The 17,292-nt window shown below is 39.8% G+C and overlaps 4 protein-coding genes across 5 annotated transcripts in view; 2 read left to right on the top strand and 2 right to left on the bottom strand.

The window, feature by feature from the left end:
- The window catches only part of LOC135081643 (uncharacterized), a 221,989-nt gene that overhangs the window by 7,110 nt on the left and 197,587 nt on the right, over positions 1–17,292 (bottom strand). The window lies entirely within an intron of this gene.
- LOC135081641 (UDP-glucosyltransferase 2-like) lies at positions 648–4,951 on the top strand. The gene is made up of 9 exons (XM_063976395.1): positions 648–731; positions 1,007–1,162; positions 1,489–1,564; positions 1,857–2,052; positions 2,236–2,433; positions 2,903–3,122; positions 3,325–3,544; positions 3,957–4,176; positions 4,609–4,951. The coding sequence occupies exons 2-9, from the start codon at positions 1,010–1,012 to the stop codon at positions 4,874–4,876; spliced, it is 1,551 nt and encodes a 516-aa protein (XP_063832465.1). The 5' UTR covers positions 648–731; positions 1,007–1,009; the 3' UTR covers positions 4,877–4,951.
- On the top strand, positions 6,718–11,222 carry LOC135081637 (UDP-glycosyltransferase UGT5-like). Its single transcript, XM_063976391.1, has 9 exons — positions 6,718–6,822; positions 7,017–7,172; positions 7,862–7,949; positions 8,061–8,244; positions 9,212–9,409; positions 9,489–9,708; positions 9,800–10,019; positions 10,479–10,698; positions 10,938–11,222. Exons 2-9 carry the CDS (start codon positions 7,020–7,022, stop codon positions 11,209–11,211), a joined length of 1,557 nt encoding a protein of 518 aa, XP_063832461.1. The 5' UTR covers positions 6,718–6,822; positions 7,017–7,019; the 3' UTR covers positions 11,212–11,222.
- On the bottom strand, positions 11,846–16,498 carry LOC135081636 (UDP-glycosyltransferase UGT5-like). The gene is made up of 8 exons (XM_063976389.1): positions 16,304–16,498; positions 15,626–15,713; positions 14,995–15,181; positions 14,373–14,570; positions 13,857–14,079; positions 13,290–13,509; positions 12,822–13,041; positions 11,846–12,236 (listed from the first exon to the last, which is right to left on the bottom strand). Exons 1-8 carry the CDS (start codon positions 16,454–16,456, stop codon positions 11,963–11,965), a joined length of 1,563 nt encoding a protein of 520 aa, XP_063832459.1. The 5' UTR covers positions 16,457–16,498; the 3' UTR covers positions 11,846–11,962.

Genomic DNA, 17,292 nt, shown 5'->3' with positions numbered 1-17,292 from the left:
TAACACTACCCCTTTGATACTAGCCCATTTTATAGGAACTAAAGTACTTCATCGTTTAATTAATAGCGAAAGTATAATCAAGGTACTTGTCATTTGATACTTCAGATAACTTTTATTAACTTCAACGGGATTAATTTTCGGAAATATTTTTCATGCGTAGCTGATAAAGTCAGCTGACGAGGGAATGACTCAATTGAGCGTAATTTGATTTATGAACCGAAACCGGAGCAAGATTTCGTTCTTCATATTTAGGAACCGCGGATACTAAATCCGCGGTTCATAAGCCTAGGTTAGTAAGGTACTTAGTAGGTACGGGGCTAATTTCAGTAGCTATACTTAGCCAGGATCTTCAGTTTAAGCCCCAATGAGTTTCCCATTACAGGTTGAGTAGAAGTACCTACTTAGTTCTGGGGATAGCTGACTCTTGAAACCCACAACGAATTTAATCTAGTTCGAAGTTTGTTGTCATATTAACTCTCTGCATTAGATGTTGCTATGTTCATGGGTTATAGATTCCATATAGTCCGATTATGACAAAGGCCCAGTCATCCTGACCTAGCATAATCTAATAATATAAGAATTTAGTAAATTATCGTGTCATCGTGACTTTGTAAAGAGTAACTAACTGATAAAACTCAATGTTTAGTGATTAGTTACTTTGTAGATAGAAAATAGTCTCTGTTTGGGGCATTATAGTTTTACATGGTGCTATAAAGAGACGTGTGATTTGTGTGAGTAGGTACACTTTTTAATATTCGTTCTTAATTGATTTATTAATTGAATTAACAAATTGTAATACATACTTACAAATGTCCAGTCTAGTGCGAAATAAGATGTCTCCAATTGTAAAATAAAAAGGTCGTCTAGCTAAGTGGTTCGCGTGCCGGACTATCATACCAGAGGTCGCGGATTCGATATTTTCAGTACAATAAAACATCGGTAACATTTGGTAACATGATCATAAGTATTTGTTTTAGTTGATTTTATCAAATATTAATAATTTCAGAACATGCATCACCTCTACAAATTCGTCCTCAGTGCACTTTTGTGCCTGACCGCCTGTGAAGCGTACAAGATCTTGGTGGTGTTTCCCATGGCGAGCAAGAGTCACGGCATCCTGGGAGAAGGAGTGGTCAGGCATCTGCTGAATGCTGGACACGAGGTTTGTGCTTTAAATATTTTAAAACTGCTAAAAAAGATACTATAGAGATGGAGCTATAGAGTGGCTGAATTAATGTAGGCCGTTACGCAAACTCTATCAGGGGGCGATCTTGATACTAATCAACGACTTAGCGATATCCCTAATAGAAGACAGACTGCTATTGGTTTCAAACCAAAGTACCATAAGTTAATTCGATTAAGCGTAAAAATGTTTTTTTTTTGTAATTTTCAACACTCCAAGATATTCTTAGAGTGGATTTCAACATTCGCATACTAAAACGATTCCAATACAACCTATGTTTAGTCATTAATTTGTTGAATTTACAGGTCACATTCATAACTCCATTCCCGAAAGATAACCCGGACCCAAAGCTACGGCAGATTAAAGTCTCAGATAAAATAGGTAAGTAGAAAACCAATGTTTTAATATAATTTTAATAATTGTATTTATTAAAATAAACGAGGCCGTAAGTGTAACATCTCCTGGATTAAGAACAAGATATTTTCTGCGCCAACGGTCATCAGTTCTACACAAAGGCAATTAAAAGGTCGTGGGGTCGATTCCCGACTTAGGCAGTTCGATTTTTTCAAGTAATTTAAGTTTGAGTTCTCACCCATTGCCAAATCTGCAGTTCTGCGGACTATGTCGGTTACTTTGGTTCTTCTAGGTACTTAAGTTTCATGTTTATTTATAGATCATGATGTTAACTACATCAAACAGATATTGGACAATGAGTTGGAGCCCTTCAATCCCTTCAAGGTGGTGGAATTATTCATGGAATTCAGTCGAAGGACGATGCAGAATCCACAAGTGCAAGAGATGTTGAATGATCCCAAGCAAACCTTCGACGTGGTCGTGGCTGAGTGGATGTTCAGCGAGATTTACGCAGGGTGAGTTAATAGTTTTTGTTTGTTAACTACTAACGTTTCGTTGTCCCTATTGGTCGTAGCGGCCTCGATAAATGGGTTATTCAAGACAAAAGGATTTTTTTCCAGTCAGACCCATAGTTCTTGAGATTAGCAGCGTCCAACGAATAAAACACAAACTCTTCAGTAGATTCAAACCATTTCCAGGTTCGCAGCCGTCTACGGGTGCCCCCTTATCTGGTTATCATCTGTGGAGCCTCACACCATGATCTTGCAGCTCGTCGACGAAAGCCTGCACCCCGCCTACAACCCTGGCCTCATGTCCAGTAGCGCACCACCGTTCACGTTCATGGAGCGCGTTAAAGAGCTGTTCTTCTTGGGAGCAAGTTTGTTGTTGAAAAATGTGTAAGTCACGCATAGTACGTACGTACCTTACACACGTAAGGCCCGGTTTCCACTAAAGCGGAGTGGAGCAAAGAAATGTCTTGAATACTTAACTAATGACATTTCATTACTCCACTTCTCGTCTCCGCTCCGCACAGTTCCGCTCCGCACCCGCTGCCAAATTCTATAGAAAAATTTGACGGTCTGATACTTCTCCGCTCAACTCAGCTTTGGTGGAGTCTAACTGAGAAAGTTCCTGCACTTCCTACGGTATTGGAGCGATGAGAGTGGGGTGAAATGTGACATTACCTATAGCTGAAGAAAAATCTGACTACATCATCCTGTACCGCTCTACTACCGCTGGTATGCTACATGAGTAAAGAAACTAATAAATAATTTAGACAAAGCATATAGTTCTTTTAGGGCTTTTTGTATTATCTGTTTTGAATAAGCATGATGTTATTTTTTGACAATTATTTTTTCATTACAGCTTCTTGGTGAGCTACGAGCGAGAAGCGTACGAAGAAATGTATGTGCCTGTAATAAAAATGAAAGGCCGTCCGGTCCCGACATTTGATGAAATCAAATACAACGTGTCGCTGATCCTGGGCAACTCGCACGTGTCCTTGGGCCAGGCCACCAGGCTGCCGCAGAACTACAAGGCAGTAGCCGGTTATCACATTGATACTAACTTCAAACCGCTACCCGAGGCAAGTTTTTGAATTAGGGAACTCTAATATTCTGCCTACCTACACAATAAAATCCTAGATAGCATAGAATGTACAACTGATATTAAACGTACGAGTATATCTCAGTAATACAGGTAAATCTTTAATCAGTATGTATTCTTTTTGTAACTGGAAGTCTGAAAATTGCTAAAAATAACAGTTTGTTAACTTTGTACATTTACAGGATCTTAAAAATATCTTGGACAATGCTAAACACGGCGTCATATACTTCAGCATGGGATCCAACTTGAAGAGTAAGGACATGCCAGAGAAGCTGAAGATGAGCCTCCTCAAAATGTTCGGTGGCCTGAAGCAGACGGTCTTGTGGAAGTTCGAAGACACCATCGAAGACTTGCCGAAAAATGTGCACATATTGCAGTGGGCTCCTCAGCCTGCTATCCTATGTAAGTAAACCACTTTTATAGCTTCAGCAGTTTTAGAAACCACCCCGTAGATAGATAGGTAATACCTGGATGCGGGCAGCGCAGATCGTTGTTGAAATCCTTGGAGGCCTATGTCCAGCGTAACGTACAAGCCTTCTACCAAAAGACCTAGTTACACAATAAATTAACATACAAAATAAATTTTATAAAATCCGATTTGTATGAAAATTTAAATAATTAAAATTAAGATATCAATTTTCTGACTTCACCATATCATTTGTATATGCCCATGTTACCATGGGCTAGTGTCGGCTCATATACCCATTTACCTAACACCCTGTATAAACAACATTCTCTGTAACATCTTTCTTCTATGTTCATATTAATAAGGAATTTTATTGTCACATCTTCAAAATTACTCTCTTAATTTCAGCTCACCCTAACTGCATCCTGTTCATAACGCATGGTGGCCTTCTCTCCTTTGCCGAAGCAGTCCACTTTGGAAAGCCCACAATTGGGATCCCAGTGTTTGCAGACCAGTTCACCAACGTCGAAAGAGCTGTGAAGAAAGGCTTCATGAAAAGGGTAGACCTTTCTTACACAATGGCTGAGGAGCTGGAAGTTGCGATTAAAGAAGTTACTACCAACCCAAGGTAAGCAGATTTGATAAAATAATAAGTCATTTGTTCATAGATAGTTCATTAGTATAATTAATACATTTAATTAAAATGCGGAACTAACATTGCTATCTGCTACTTTTTCACGCTAAAACCACTGAACCAATTTGGATGAATTTTTGGACATACTTACGTCAGGTAAGTCCCGAAAATAAACCATGATGGGAGTGAAAGTACACCTGTGTAAAAAGCAATAAACGTTTTTTTTTATTTTATTTATTTATTTATACTGGCGTCACGTAAAAAGAACGGTGGTCAAAATAAGAACTAACATTTTCAGTGGGTACTATTCTTCAGCGTAGTAAACCTCTAAACTCCTAGCGATTCAGCAATGACGATGTCCTGCCTGGAAAAAATGCTTGTAAAAAGGCTCTTAATCGTAAAATTATCGTGTAACCTTTCTTCCAGCTACACAACGAGGGCAAAAGAGCTGTCCCTGATCTTTCACGATCGCCCTACGCACCCTGGCTCGGAGCTGGCGCATTGGGTATCCCACGTCATCAAGACCGGTGGCGCCCCCCACCTTCAGTCTCCCGCTTTACACACGCCCTTCTATCAGAAGATGTACCTGGATCTGGTAGCTTTGGTCCTTGTAGTTATTGTTGCTTTGAGATTGATTGTGAAGCGAATTTGTTGTAGGAGAAGTAGATTGAGTAGTGAGAAGAAAAACCAGTGATATTAGTTTTAAGTAAGAATGTAAATTAATTATTTTTTTACAATTGTGTACATATTAAATCAAATTGTTACTTTGTTTTATGTCTTTCTGGTGCCTCTAGATTTTTACCAATAATATGCGAACGAAAATATTCTACTAACTTCCAAATGTTACCGAATTAAGAATAGGAAGCAAGAAACAGGGTATTTTGATTACAATTTAATCAAACGCTACTGAGTAAAAAGCATAATTGTATCGTGTTTAAATCCATAGTTACCTAGTAAGTAATTAAGAATGTTTTTAACTAGGAAACAAACATTTGTTCTCATTATACTAAGTTGGAGCACGCATATTTTTGGCAGTATTATCTACTCCAGTTTAAAAAAGTGAAAGTAAATTTAAATAACCGGGTGAAAGTGACTACACTCCTACAATTGACATCAGCCAACATGTTTTTATTGGAGGTCAAGGTTAGTTTTAGTAATACTTAAATATTTTTTCTATGGGATACATTGTTCAGTAACACTTGCGATGGGGCTGCAAGGTTTCTAATGGAAGCCACGTACCAGAAAACGCAGCGTGGGACGTCCACCCACAAGGTGTAACGACGACCTCATAAAGGTAGAGGAAGGCCCTGAATGCAGCCGAACAGAGCGATGTAGAAATCATTGGGGGAAGTCTATATTCAGCAGTGGACATCCTGTTGCTAAAATGATGATCATGAAATTGAACACTTGCGAAATGTGGACAAAAGTGATATTCCTATACAGGGTGTTAGGTAAATGGGTATATGAGCCGACACTAGCCCATGTTAACATATGCATATAAATGGTATGCTGAAGTCAGAAATTTAATATCATCATTTTAATTTTTTTAAATAAAATTTCATACAAAATAAATTTTTAAGAATCTGATTTGTATGAAAATTAAAATAATTAAAATGATGATATCAATTTTCTGACTTCACCATACCATTTTATATGCATATGTTAACATGGGCTAGTGTCGGCTCATATACCCATTTACCTAACACCCTGTATAAATTGGCGAGTTCTGAGTCAGAAATAAGCCAATTAATAAAATATAACAACGAAAATCCCACTAAACTATATCTTAATCTTTAATAATTTGTTTTTATTTGCCTTCATATCGTTGTCGTCAATGAAGAAGTTTGATGGTCGATAACAATTATCGATAAAAAATGGTCGTATCACATAATGGCGTATTACCTAACATGAATAAACACTTTTTTTTAGCCGCATTATGATTCAGAACACCCAAATAGAGGTACAGTAGCACCTACTTACTTTATTAGGTAATCCAAATCACTATAGGATGATAACTTGTGACCGCAAAAGTGCAACTCTTTTTTATATTTTTGAGCCATTTTTCGAATTCGAATTTCATCAATGCTATTTAAGATATGTATAGTGCATGGGAAATGGTCTAGGTAGCCGCATGGTCCGGTTTTCCGAATATAAGATGATAAATTATGTACCTACGCATATTACTATTAATGTTTCGTTAAAAATCGACTTATTGCGATAAAACCGTGACGTTCATAACTAGCTCCGCTACGAAACTAATACGACAATTTTATGCAGCTACGATGTAGGTCTACTATTTAATTGACTACGAATCTACGATTTAATGCAGCTACGACACGTGTGCTACGACAATGGCTACGATGTCTACGAATTATTTCTTTTCTGTCCTCAGTGGACTTACTGTATTTTTCTACGTTATGGCAATCTTTGGTAGATTACCAGCCATCAGGTTACCAGGTACAAAAACAGCACATTGTGTCTGTCACGGCAATGATAAGCATTGATAATTTCACACACGCGTTTCATATAAATAAAAATATAAGTTGTATTAAACCATATCTTAACGATTTTACGTGTGAGTTAGTCAGGAAAATTAGAAGGAAGTAGAGTGCCATATATGATACAACTTTAACAATTTACGTAAGTGCCTACAACTTTTTTACTAATTTGTTTAATTTTGAAGATATTCATTCTTTCTCTAATTTACTGTCAAATTAGTTACCTACTTATTTATTAATGAGTATTATCTGTGACTTAACATACAGTTGAGCTTAGCAAATCTGACTTTATTAAAGAAAATCAAATCAAACAGGATGTTTTCTAATGTTTTTCAGAAAATGAATAGCCTTGGAAAGTATGCATTAATTGCACTATTGTGTTTCAACATCAGCGAGGCGTACAACATACTAGTTGTGTTTCCAATGCCCGCCCAGAGCCATCGAAACCTCGGGGATGGAGTAGTGCGGCATCTACTGAATGCTGGACATGAGGTTTTTACTTATATTTTAATTAATCTAATGTAATTAATATAATCTATAATAAATTTCTCCCTCCCTAACCCGTCTGGCCAGAGTGGGGAGTGTAGTCCAAATTCTCCACTTTGCTCTAGTACAGTGTTTTTCAACCTGTGGGTCGCGACCCCCTGGGGGGTCGCCAAGGCTCTATAGGGGGGTCGCGAGAGGTCGTAAAAACTACCTCAGTAAAAAAAAACAGTAAAGTTATACGAGTAAAGATAGATTTGCCTCCTATCCTATCACATAAAAAAAAAAAAAAAAAAAAGATTTATCCGAAATGTAATTATGCAAATGCATAAATGTTGTATGGATTTAAATATTTGATTCCTACAACATCTTTGTAACATTATGCATGCATGAAAAAAAACATGAAAATGCATGAAAAAAAACGTGCGGTCGGGGGGTCGCAAAATATTTTTTCATACTAGGGGGGTCGCGTCATGAAAAAGGTTGAAAGACAGTGCTCTAGTAAATTAGAGAGTGTCTTCGTCGCAGTGCTCCAGTAATGGAGATATATTGACGGAAAAGCTGAAAATAGTTTGTTTAACGTAACGTAGATAAGTACGTTACGATGCGAGCATTCGTCTAATAATATAATCTAGTCAGCTTGCTTTCTTCGCGAGCTGATATTTCGCAAAATAAAACTTTTCCACTATTGTTTGCAGGTCACCTACATTACTCCATACATAAAAGAAGGCTCAAATCCAAAGCTACGGCAAATAAAAATGATATACGACTTCGACGCCCTACCAAGTAATTATTTTACTTTTTTACATTTATAATAATGCTACCTTTCTTGAAAATGAAAGTTCTTCCGTTCGGATTTTCACCACGAATTTACATTCTTAATTTTCTTTCTATCAGAACCCCACATCAAGACAATAATGAACAATGAGCAGGACTTCAATCCCAGCAACTTCTTCAACTACACCTTAGGAACTCACCAGGCGATGATCCAGAACAAAGAGGTGCAGAAGTTGCTGCGCGACCCTCAGCAGACCTTCGACGTGGTCGTGATCGAGTGGTTATTCAGTGAACTGTATTCTGGGTGAGTAATCAGTGTATGGAGTGCGTGCTATGGAGAGGGCTATGCTCGGTGTTTCTTTACGAGATCGAATCAGAAATGAGGAGATCCGTAAACGAACTAAAGTCGCTGACATAGCCCGACGGATCAGCAAGCTGAAGTGGCAGTGGGCAGGGCACATAGTACGCAGAACTGACGGCCGATGGGGCAGCAAGGTTCTGGAATGGAGGCCACGTACCGGAAAACGCAGCGTGGGACGTCCACCCACAAGGTGGACCGACGACCTGATAAAGGTAGAGCAGGAAGGCGCTGGATGCAGGCCGCTACCAACCGTGCGATGTGGAAGTCATTGGGGGAGGCCTATGTTCAGCAGTGGACGTCCTGTGGCTGAAATGATGATGATGATGATGAATCAGTGTACGACTCAGTAACGAACTAAAGTCACTGACATAGCCTGACGGATTAGCAAGCTGAAGTGTAGTACGCAGAACTGACGACCTGACTGACTGAGTGGAGGCCGCGTACCGGAAAACGCAGCGTAGGACGTCCACCCACAAGGTGGATATGGAAATTGTTAGGTGAGGCCTATGTTTATCAGTGGACGTCCTGTGGCTGGAATGATGCTGGTGATGATGAATTATTGTAGTTTTAGCAGAGTAGATAAAGGCAACTCCCGCTCTTCCCGTAGATGTCGAACATCAGGCCTTCCCAATACGGCCCCAATCTGGCCAATATGGGGAGTGTAAGTCAAATCTTATTAGCCTTTATCTATCCTCTAGATTGTCTGGAAGAGATGGCTTAAAAGCGATAAGACCGCCTATAGATTCTATAGGCAAGACTCTATCTCGCCTCTTTTAAATTAGAAGGTCATCCTGCTATAGTGGAGACTAGACTTGCTGATGATGTGACTCTGAGGGAGTCATTTATAGCCAGCAACCAGTCAGATCTGCTTGACAGTAAACCCCTTAAAATATCTCCCATTTTTTTCCAGGCTCTCGGCCGTCTTCGGCTGCCCCCTCATCTGGGTGTCATCGGTCGATCCTCACTCTGCAATCATGCAGCTGATCGACGAGAACTTGAACCCAGCTTATAATCCTGGCCTCATGTCGACCGTTCTACCGCCGTACACCTTTGTCCAACGCGTCAAAGAGTTGTTCATGTCTGCGGTAACCACTGTGTTGAAGAATTAGTAAGTTTTCTTTCTGAACACAGAATCATGGTATCATTGAGGTACTAAGTTATTTAATAATCTAAATTGTCCTTTACAGCATCTTCGTCAGATATGAGCGACAAGCATACGAAGAATTATACGTACCTCTAATTAAGATGAGAGGTCGTCCTGTCCCCACGTATGATGAAGTGAAATTCAACGCGTCACTGATTCTGGGTAACTCCCACGTATCCTTGGGCCAGGCCACCAGGCTACCACAGAACTACAAGGCAGTAGCTGGTTACCACATTGATACCAACTTCAAACCGTTACCTGAGGCAAGTTTATTATTAACGGGAACTGGAAGTTTTCCTTTTTCCTCTGACAAATCTGATGAAATTTTGTAATTTTTACTTATTGCTCTTTCAGAACCTAAAAAAACTACTGGACAGTGCTAAAAATGGCGTAATATACTTCAGCATGGGCTCCAACTTAAGCAGCAAGGACATGCCAGAGGAGCTCAAGAAGAGCCTTCTCAAAGTCTTCGGTGCACTGAAGCAGACGGTCTTGTGGAAGTTTGAAGAAGTACTAGATGATTTGCCGAAAAATGTGCACATAGTGCAGTGGGCACCGCAGCCTGCCATCCTTTGTAAGTTTTATTTTTGATAGAGAATAAAGAAACAAGAGGTAGACCTATAAAATAAATAGTAAAAAAAATCCTCAGTCATGTTATAAGACATAATACTTATAACTTATCAGTGGAACAGATATACAAGCCTAATAATTTATCACCAGCTGAGCTATTAAGTACCACTTACTCTTATCAATGATATAAACAACAGCAAAAATAACGAAGTCACGACAAACAGTTACTACTATGTCATTAAGTTATTTGCTTTAAAAATATATTGTTGGCCAAGACGTGGTCTTAACATCAGAACAACACCTTTCATCGGTTAAAGGCAGATCCCCTGCCCATCTCTCTGGATTGAAATATGGCGGGGATCTCATTGATGTTCCTTGGGGAATGCTTGCGTATAGCAGTGAACCTTAAATTGAGTAAGATGATTGATGTACCTAATATTTAATGATCATGGTTCAATTTCAGCCCATCCAAACTGCGTCCTCTTCATAACGCACGGAGGTCTCCTTTCCGCCACTGAAGCAGTCCATTTCGGCAAGCCCATTATCGGAATCCCAGTCTTCGCCGACCAGTTCCTCAACGTGGAAAGAGCAGTGAAGAAAGGCTTGGGGAAGAGAGTTGACCTTTCGTATTCAATGGCTGATGATTTGGAAGTCGCTCTTAAGGAAATCTTAGACAGTCCAAGGTGAGTCGATTCGGCTTCCCGATATTGTGCGCAGTGCACATTATCGGGACGGCATGGCATGGGAATTTTTAGACGATGAATAATTATGTTTTAAAACGCTACGGTTGAAATTGCAATGTAGGCTGCCGCTTCAGTATTCCTAAGCCTTGTTTGTGAATCAATTTTTGTTGAGGCCCAAAATATTAATTGTGAACATTAAAAATCGTTCTGAAACGTTCAACTTCTTCTTTCTTTCATAGGTATATGGAGAGAGCAAAGGAATTGTCCATGATCTTTCACGATCGGCCAACGCCCCCTGGTGAGGAGTTGGCGCACTGGGTGTCCCACGTCATCAAGACTGGTGGCGCCCCCCATCTACGGTCTCCGGCGCTGCATACGCCGTTCTACCAGAAGATGTACCTGGATCTCATAGCTGTAATCGTTGTTATTCTTATTGCTCTCAGAATATTGGTTAGGCGTATTTGTAATAGCTGTAAGACAAAGAAATTAGTTAGCGATAAGAAATATAATTGAATTTTTATAAGTAGGTATTTGTTTATTAAATTATTTATTACAAACTTAACAAAATTGCCCACCTTTAAAAAAAACTGGACTTGAAGGAAAATAAAATAACATAGGTCAACTTTATTTTGTGCTTACTTACCTGAGTTTTAGACGGCAAGTTCATCGACTCCAATGAGGGCTACCGTTCCATATTAGCACCAGTGTTGGTAAGATCCTGAATCAAGTAGCTTTAAGATAGTGGCGCTAACTGGTGAGCGCGAAAAAATGGTAAAACTATAGATTTTATTTGCTCGAGGGTGGCGCGTCACTAGCTACTCGTATACCTAGAGCAAAATAGCTTGTCTAAAAAGTTCAAGTTTCATTATGTGCTCATTTGGGAACAATATTATATGAATATACACAGGGGCGCATTTTCTAATTTCAGTAGTCCATCTGGGAATCTAATCAAGTCCTCCCGATCGCAAGAGTTCAACTCTTCAACCACTAGGCACAGACAGATAGTGCCACAGAGGTGTTAGGATCAACTTTAAAGGGGGATCGTTTCAACGATGTTAGGATTGTGATTTTATTCTGATACGGTGAAGGAACTCCATGGAACAGTTCCTTGGATTTGATTTTTTTAGGCTGTGATTGAAAAAAAGTAAACAATAAAACAGTTTATTTTGTAAACAACAATATCTTACATTATTTATTGTACAATAATTTAATCTTTTCACAATATCACCATCATACGAATATCACGAATATGTAAATATAATTATCACTTATTCTTCTTCTCACTGCTTACTTTCTTTTTCCTACAACTATTGCACAGACGCTTCACAATTAATTTAAGGGCAATAATAACTACAACTACTAAGGCTGCTAAGTCCAGGTACATTTTCTGGTAGAAGGGCACGTTTAAAGCAGGTGACCTCAGATGGGGGGCGCCACCAGTCTTGATGACGTGCTCCACCCAGTGCACTAGCTCGCCGCCAGGGGGCGTTGGACGGTCGTGGTAGATTAGAGACAGCTCCTTCGCTTTGGTCATGTAGCTGGAAAAAGAAGAATCCTTGGATATATTTCAACATCTAAGTATGATTATGCAAGAAAGTGACTAACAACCTAACTTCCGAAACTTGAAACTTTGCTTTCAAAGTTAGTTTTCTAGTTCTTTCAATTTCTACTAAATGATTATTTATCGGTGTAATCGAAATCTATGTGGACAAAGTTGCAAGAAAATTTAGTTTATTTTACGATGCCAAAAAATAAGATAAGTACCTACCTAATGTCTATAGAAAATTCAGCCATGTATGTGATTTAAATTTTCCGCACTAATGTTTTCCAAAGGGCAAGAGTAAGAAAAAAAGTTTTAGTGACAAGGGTAACAACAATGTTTACAGCATTGTTTGTGTTTCGGCAGTTAGAGGTAAGATAGCCAGTTCCTCCGTGGTTGAGGATTCCGGGTGAAGCTCGCTTCCACCTTTGGCCTGATCATCACTTACCATCAGGTGAGATACAGGCCAAGAGTTTCCTCGTTGTGGAAAAAAAATCTGTCTACTCAGCCTTAAGATTCCATCCTCCTCTTCAACCTTCCACCGACACCAGACATCAGAATAAAGCTATTTAAGTCGCCTTACCTTGGATTGGAAAGGACATCGTTAATAGCGATCTTCAAATCATCAGCCATTGTATAAGAAAGGTCTACTCTCTTCCCCAAGCCTTTTTTCCCAATTCGCTCCACGTTGAGGAACTGATCGGCGAATACTGGAATCCCAACTGTGGGCTTCCCGAAATGGACTGCTTCAGTGTACGAAAGAAGACCACCGTGCGTTATAAAGAGGATGCAGTTTGGATGCGCTGAAAATAAGAAATAACTTTATTAATATTTTATGTAGCAAAAGAATTACCAGCTTCACCCAACAAAGAACTCATTTATCTATGCCTTAGAAGCCTAATTTCCAAAAAAGTTAATAAATAAAGTTTGATGGTATTTAGTTACCTACTTCTCCTTGTTAGATGCTGTTTTCTAAGCTTCTTTGCATAATATTAAAGAACCCTTCTTGAATTTGGTGTATTTTTTTTTACAATAGCATTAAACTACTTACAAAGGATGGCAGGCTGCGGCGCCCATTTCACTATGTGCACATTTTTGGGCAAATCTGTCAGGACTTCTTCGAACTTCCACAAGACCGTCTGCTTGAGTCCAGAAAACATTTTGAGGAGACTCCTCTTGAGTTCCTCTGGCATGTCCTTACTCTTTATATTGGATCCCATGCTGAAGTATATTACGCCATTTTTAGCATTATCTAGCAGATTTTTTAGATCCTAAAAATGAAAACAGTGTCAAATTACCTAATTGAAATTCTTTCATGACATATTTTAGATGAAAGCACCTCGTCTCGAGACTGCTTTTATTAACTCACTAGCTTTCCGCCCGCGGCTTCGCCCGCGTGGAATTTTGTCTGTCACAGAAAAACTTTATCGCGCGCGTCCCTGTTTCAAAAACCGGGATAAAAACTATCCTATGTTCTTTCCCGGGACTCAAACTATCTCTATGCCAAATTTCATCAAAATCGGTTGCGAGGTTTAAGCGGGAAAGCGTAACAGACAGACAGACAGACAGAGTTACTTTCGCATTTATAATATTAGTTGGGATGTATCAAAAAACTTGCCTCGGGTAGCGGTTTGAAATTAGTGTCAATATGATATCCACCAATGGGTTTGTAGTTCTGCGGCAGCCTGGTGGCCTGGCCCAAGGATACGTGCGAGTTGCCCAAAACCAGCGACACGTTGTACCTCACTTCTTCGTATGTGAGGACAAGACGGCCCTTCTTCTTCAAAAGAGGTACGTACAATTCGTCGTACGCTGCTTGCTCGTAATATCTGACTAAGACCCTAAAAAGTACTACATTGTAAGACATGATGAGAGAAGCTTAACAATATTCAGAACTAGCGGCCGCCCGCGACTTCGTACGCGTGGACCCCTTTTACCCCCTTCATCATCATCATCATTCATCATCATCATCATCTCAGCCATAGGTACATAGGCCTCCCCCAAATCCCGTCTTAGTGAGCACCTACGTTCTAAAAGGAACCCCAATTCAAAATTATAGACTCCTAGCACTTGCAGTTTCATAGATTTCGTGATAAGTGAGTGAGTCAGTCATCTTTCGCTTTTTTTTACTTACACATCTTTCAACACAACATTTGCGACGGACAGTAACAATTCCTTCGCGCGCTCCACAAAGTTGTATGGAGGAATAGTAGTGGAGAATAGGCCAGGGTTGTAAGCTGGGTTCAAGCTGTCATCGATCAATGACAGGATTGTAGAGTGAGGCTCAACGGTTGATACCCAGATGAAGGGACAGCCGTAGAAAGCCGCGAGCCTGAAAATAGTAAGTAGGTTTTGTTGAGTACAAAATAGCAACTTGATAGGTAGTACTAGGTAGATAGATAGGTATACTTCGAAGTGTAGAATCAATATGTGTTCTGGTTCCCAGTTTGTTTAGGAAATGGAGGTATGAAATATGAATCAATCGTTTTTTCCGCAAAAAAGTAAAAGTATGTTTTTTTAAACCATCTGATCAAATGTAGATTCAGAAAAAAATTAAATTCTCACTTAAGGTATAAAGTCGATAGCTCATCAGAATAGCGCCTATTACAACTATACAGGGTGTTGTTCCAAAAGAAGTGTTAAAGAGAGTTTTAAAGAGAAGAGAATAAACTCGGAAACTATCAAAAATGGCGGAACAATTATAAGATCTGTATAAGATGTGCCAGTGTTTAGTGTGTCGTAATCTGTACACTCACCCAGTGTAGAGTTCGCACACCATCCACTCAGCCACCACCACGTCGAAGGTCTGTTGAGGATCATTCAGTATCTTCTGCATGTTCTCATTCTGTATAGTCCTCTGATGCGTCCCAATGGTGAAATCGAAGAATTTGTTCGGATCAAACGCGCTCTGCTCCTTGTTCAATATGTCCTTGAGGTTCATCTCTGTTGGGAAAAAACATGGAAACTTAAAAAGTCGTAAAACCGGGTCTCCAGCGCGTGTTTTGCCCTACACAATTAACAAAAACATCTCAACATTCAATATTTTTTGAATGTGGACATACTTTTGTTGATTGTGAAGGGCAAAACACGTGCTAGAGACCCGGCTTAATATCCTGTTCTTGTCTTTCTAACAACATTTTAATAAGCCTTGGAGGTGAAGTGACTTTAAAGATAAGATACTAATTCGATACTATTCTAATGTAGAATAATTAGTCAATCGCAAACGGAATGATACCAGTAAGCAAAAGAAAGTGTATACAGGAACTCGTACAAAGGTTCCGAAATTGAGCCACATACCTATGCGGCGTATGATGCCTACCCTTATGGCGGGCAGTATATGACCTTATAAAGATTACAGGAAGATTAATAAGAAGGTAAAATAATTACTAGGCATGGCTGCATCGTCGACTGAGACATCTATCTGCTTCAACTTCGGATTCTTGCTGTCTTTCGGGAAAGGAGTGACGTAAGTGACCTGAAATATTAACAATTGTTTTTTAAAGTACGAGTAGGTAACAGACGACATCACGTCAAGCTTAAATGTGCATCTGTGGTAATAGATACCATAGTCAGATTTTCTGGCATTAAAACTCATTAAAACTCATTTATTTCTGTAAATAGGCTTAAAAAAAGCACTTTTACACGTCCCAGTATTAACCCTACCACTGCTTCAGGACAATAAATGGGCCAGTGCTGAGAAGAAGCAGCGCAAGAAACTCAGTGTACCAGCAAGTGTACCAGATCCCATGATTCGTCATAGTCATCATCATTTTCAGCCATGGGACGTCCACTGCTGAACATAGGCTTCCCCCAATGATTTCCACAATGGCCGTCAGTGTCAGTAATTTATGAGGTCGTCGGTCCCATGGTTATGGGATGAAAAATCTGCTGTTCTATACGAGTACAAGACGTTTATATGGATGCAACCAAAAAGTTAGAGGATATCCACGTCATCCAAATGAGTAAAGAAATGTGACCTGCATCCAAGTTCCTTCACAAGGCCGTCTGTCCACCGAGTTGGAGACCTGTTTATTATAATAGCATATTATTATCATAAGCAAAAACCTCATGTCCAGCATTCAGCAGATGCCGCACCACGCCATCTCCCAGGATGCCGTGGCTCGGGCCTGGTAGAGGAAACACCACCAGAATTTTATACGCCTCGCTGATACTCAAGCATAGAGCTGCACTTAGCAGGAATTTTCCTAAAAGATTCATTATCTGAAAAAGATTAAGAAAACTTGTGTGAAGATCGACTAGATCGTTCCATCAGAGTAAATACAAATGAGTAAGTAGGTGATCTTCATAGAAACGCACGGGCGCGGTTTGTATGTGAGCGCACCAATAGGTACGTATGCGGCGCGCACGCACACACTGACAAAATTTAGCGGGGATTAGCGGGGAGCCAGTCGTGGTTGCGCCGAATTTTGTCAGTGTGTGCGTGCGCGCCGCATACGTATATTGGCGCGCTCACATACAAACCGCGCTCGGTGCGGTTCTATGAAAATGACCTACTCATTTGTATTTACTCTGGTTCCATTCACGAAGACGCGCCTAAATTATCCATGGTGCACACGCACACTTGGATTGCTCGGATCAAACTCCCCGCACCTCGCGCTTTCCTCGACCAAAAATTGGTGGGGCGCGTCTTCGTGGATGGAACGATCTGTACTAGGATGGTCGTACCCATGGGGCAGAGGAGGGCAGCTGCCCCTGGAAATCTCTCAGAAAATGTATGAACTCGCCTAATCATTAATTAAAATGTAAACGGGGCCTTTTGAATAAACCACATTAGTATTCATAAGATTGAGTTTTTTTATTAGCTATCCAATTGTTCTCGATTGCATCTGTATAGAAACACCCACCCACGTGATCGCAGGCTCTGTAATAGTCAACTGACGAAAGAATGATGAAATATAGTATCAAATGAAATAAATAATAGAGAAGTTTTCAAAATTTTTGCGAATAGTATACGAGTAGGTAGGTACTTAGTTAAAAGATAAAATTCGCGCATTCAGATTTCATAGAAGTTATTTTTCCCACATAGGTAAGTA

The sequence above is a fragment of the Ostrinia nubilalis genome, chromosome 20 (genome assembly GCF_963855985.1).
Source record: "Ostrinia nubilalis chromosome 20, ilOstNubi1.1, whole genome shotgun sequence".
Classification (NCBI taxonomy): Eukaryota; Metazoa; Arthropoda; class Insecta; order Lepidoptera; family Crambidae; genus Ostrinia; species Ostrinia nubilalis.
This window is presented reverse-complemented; position numbering and strand designations above follow the sequence as displayed.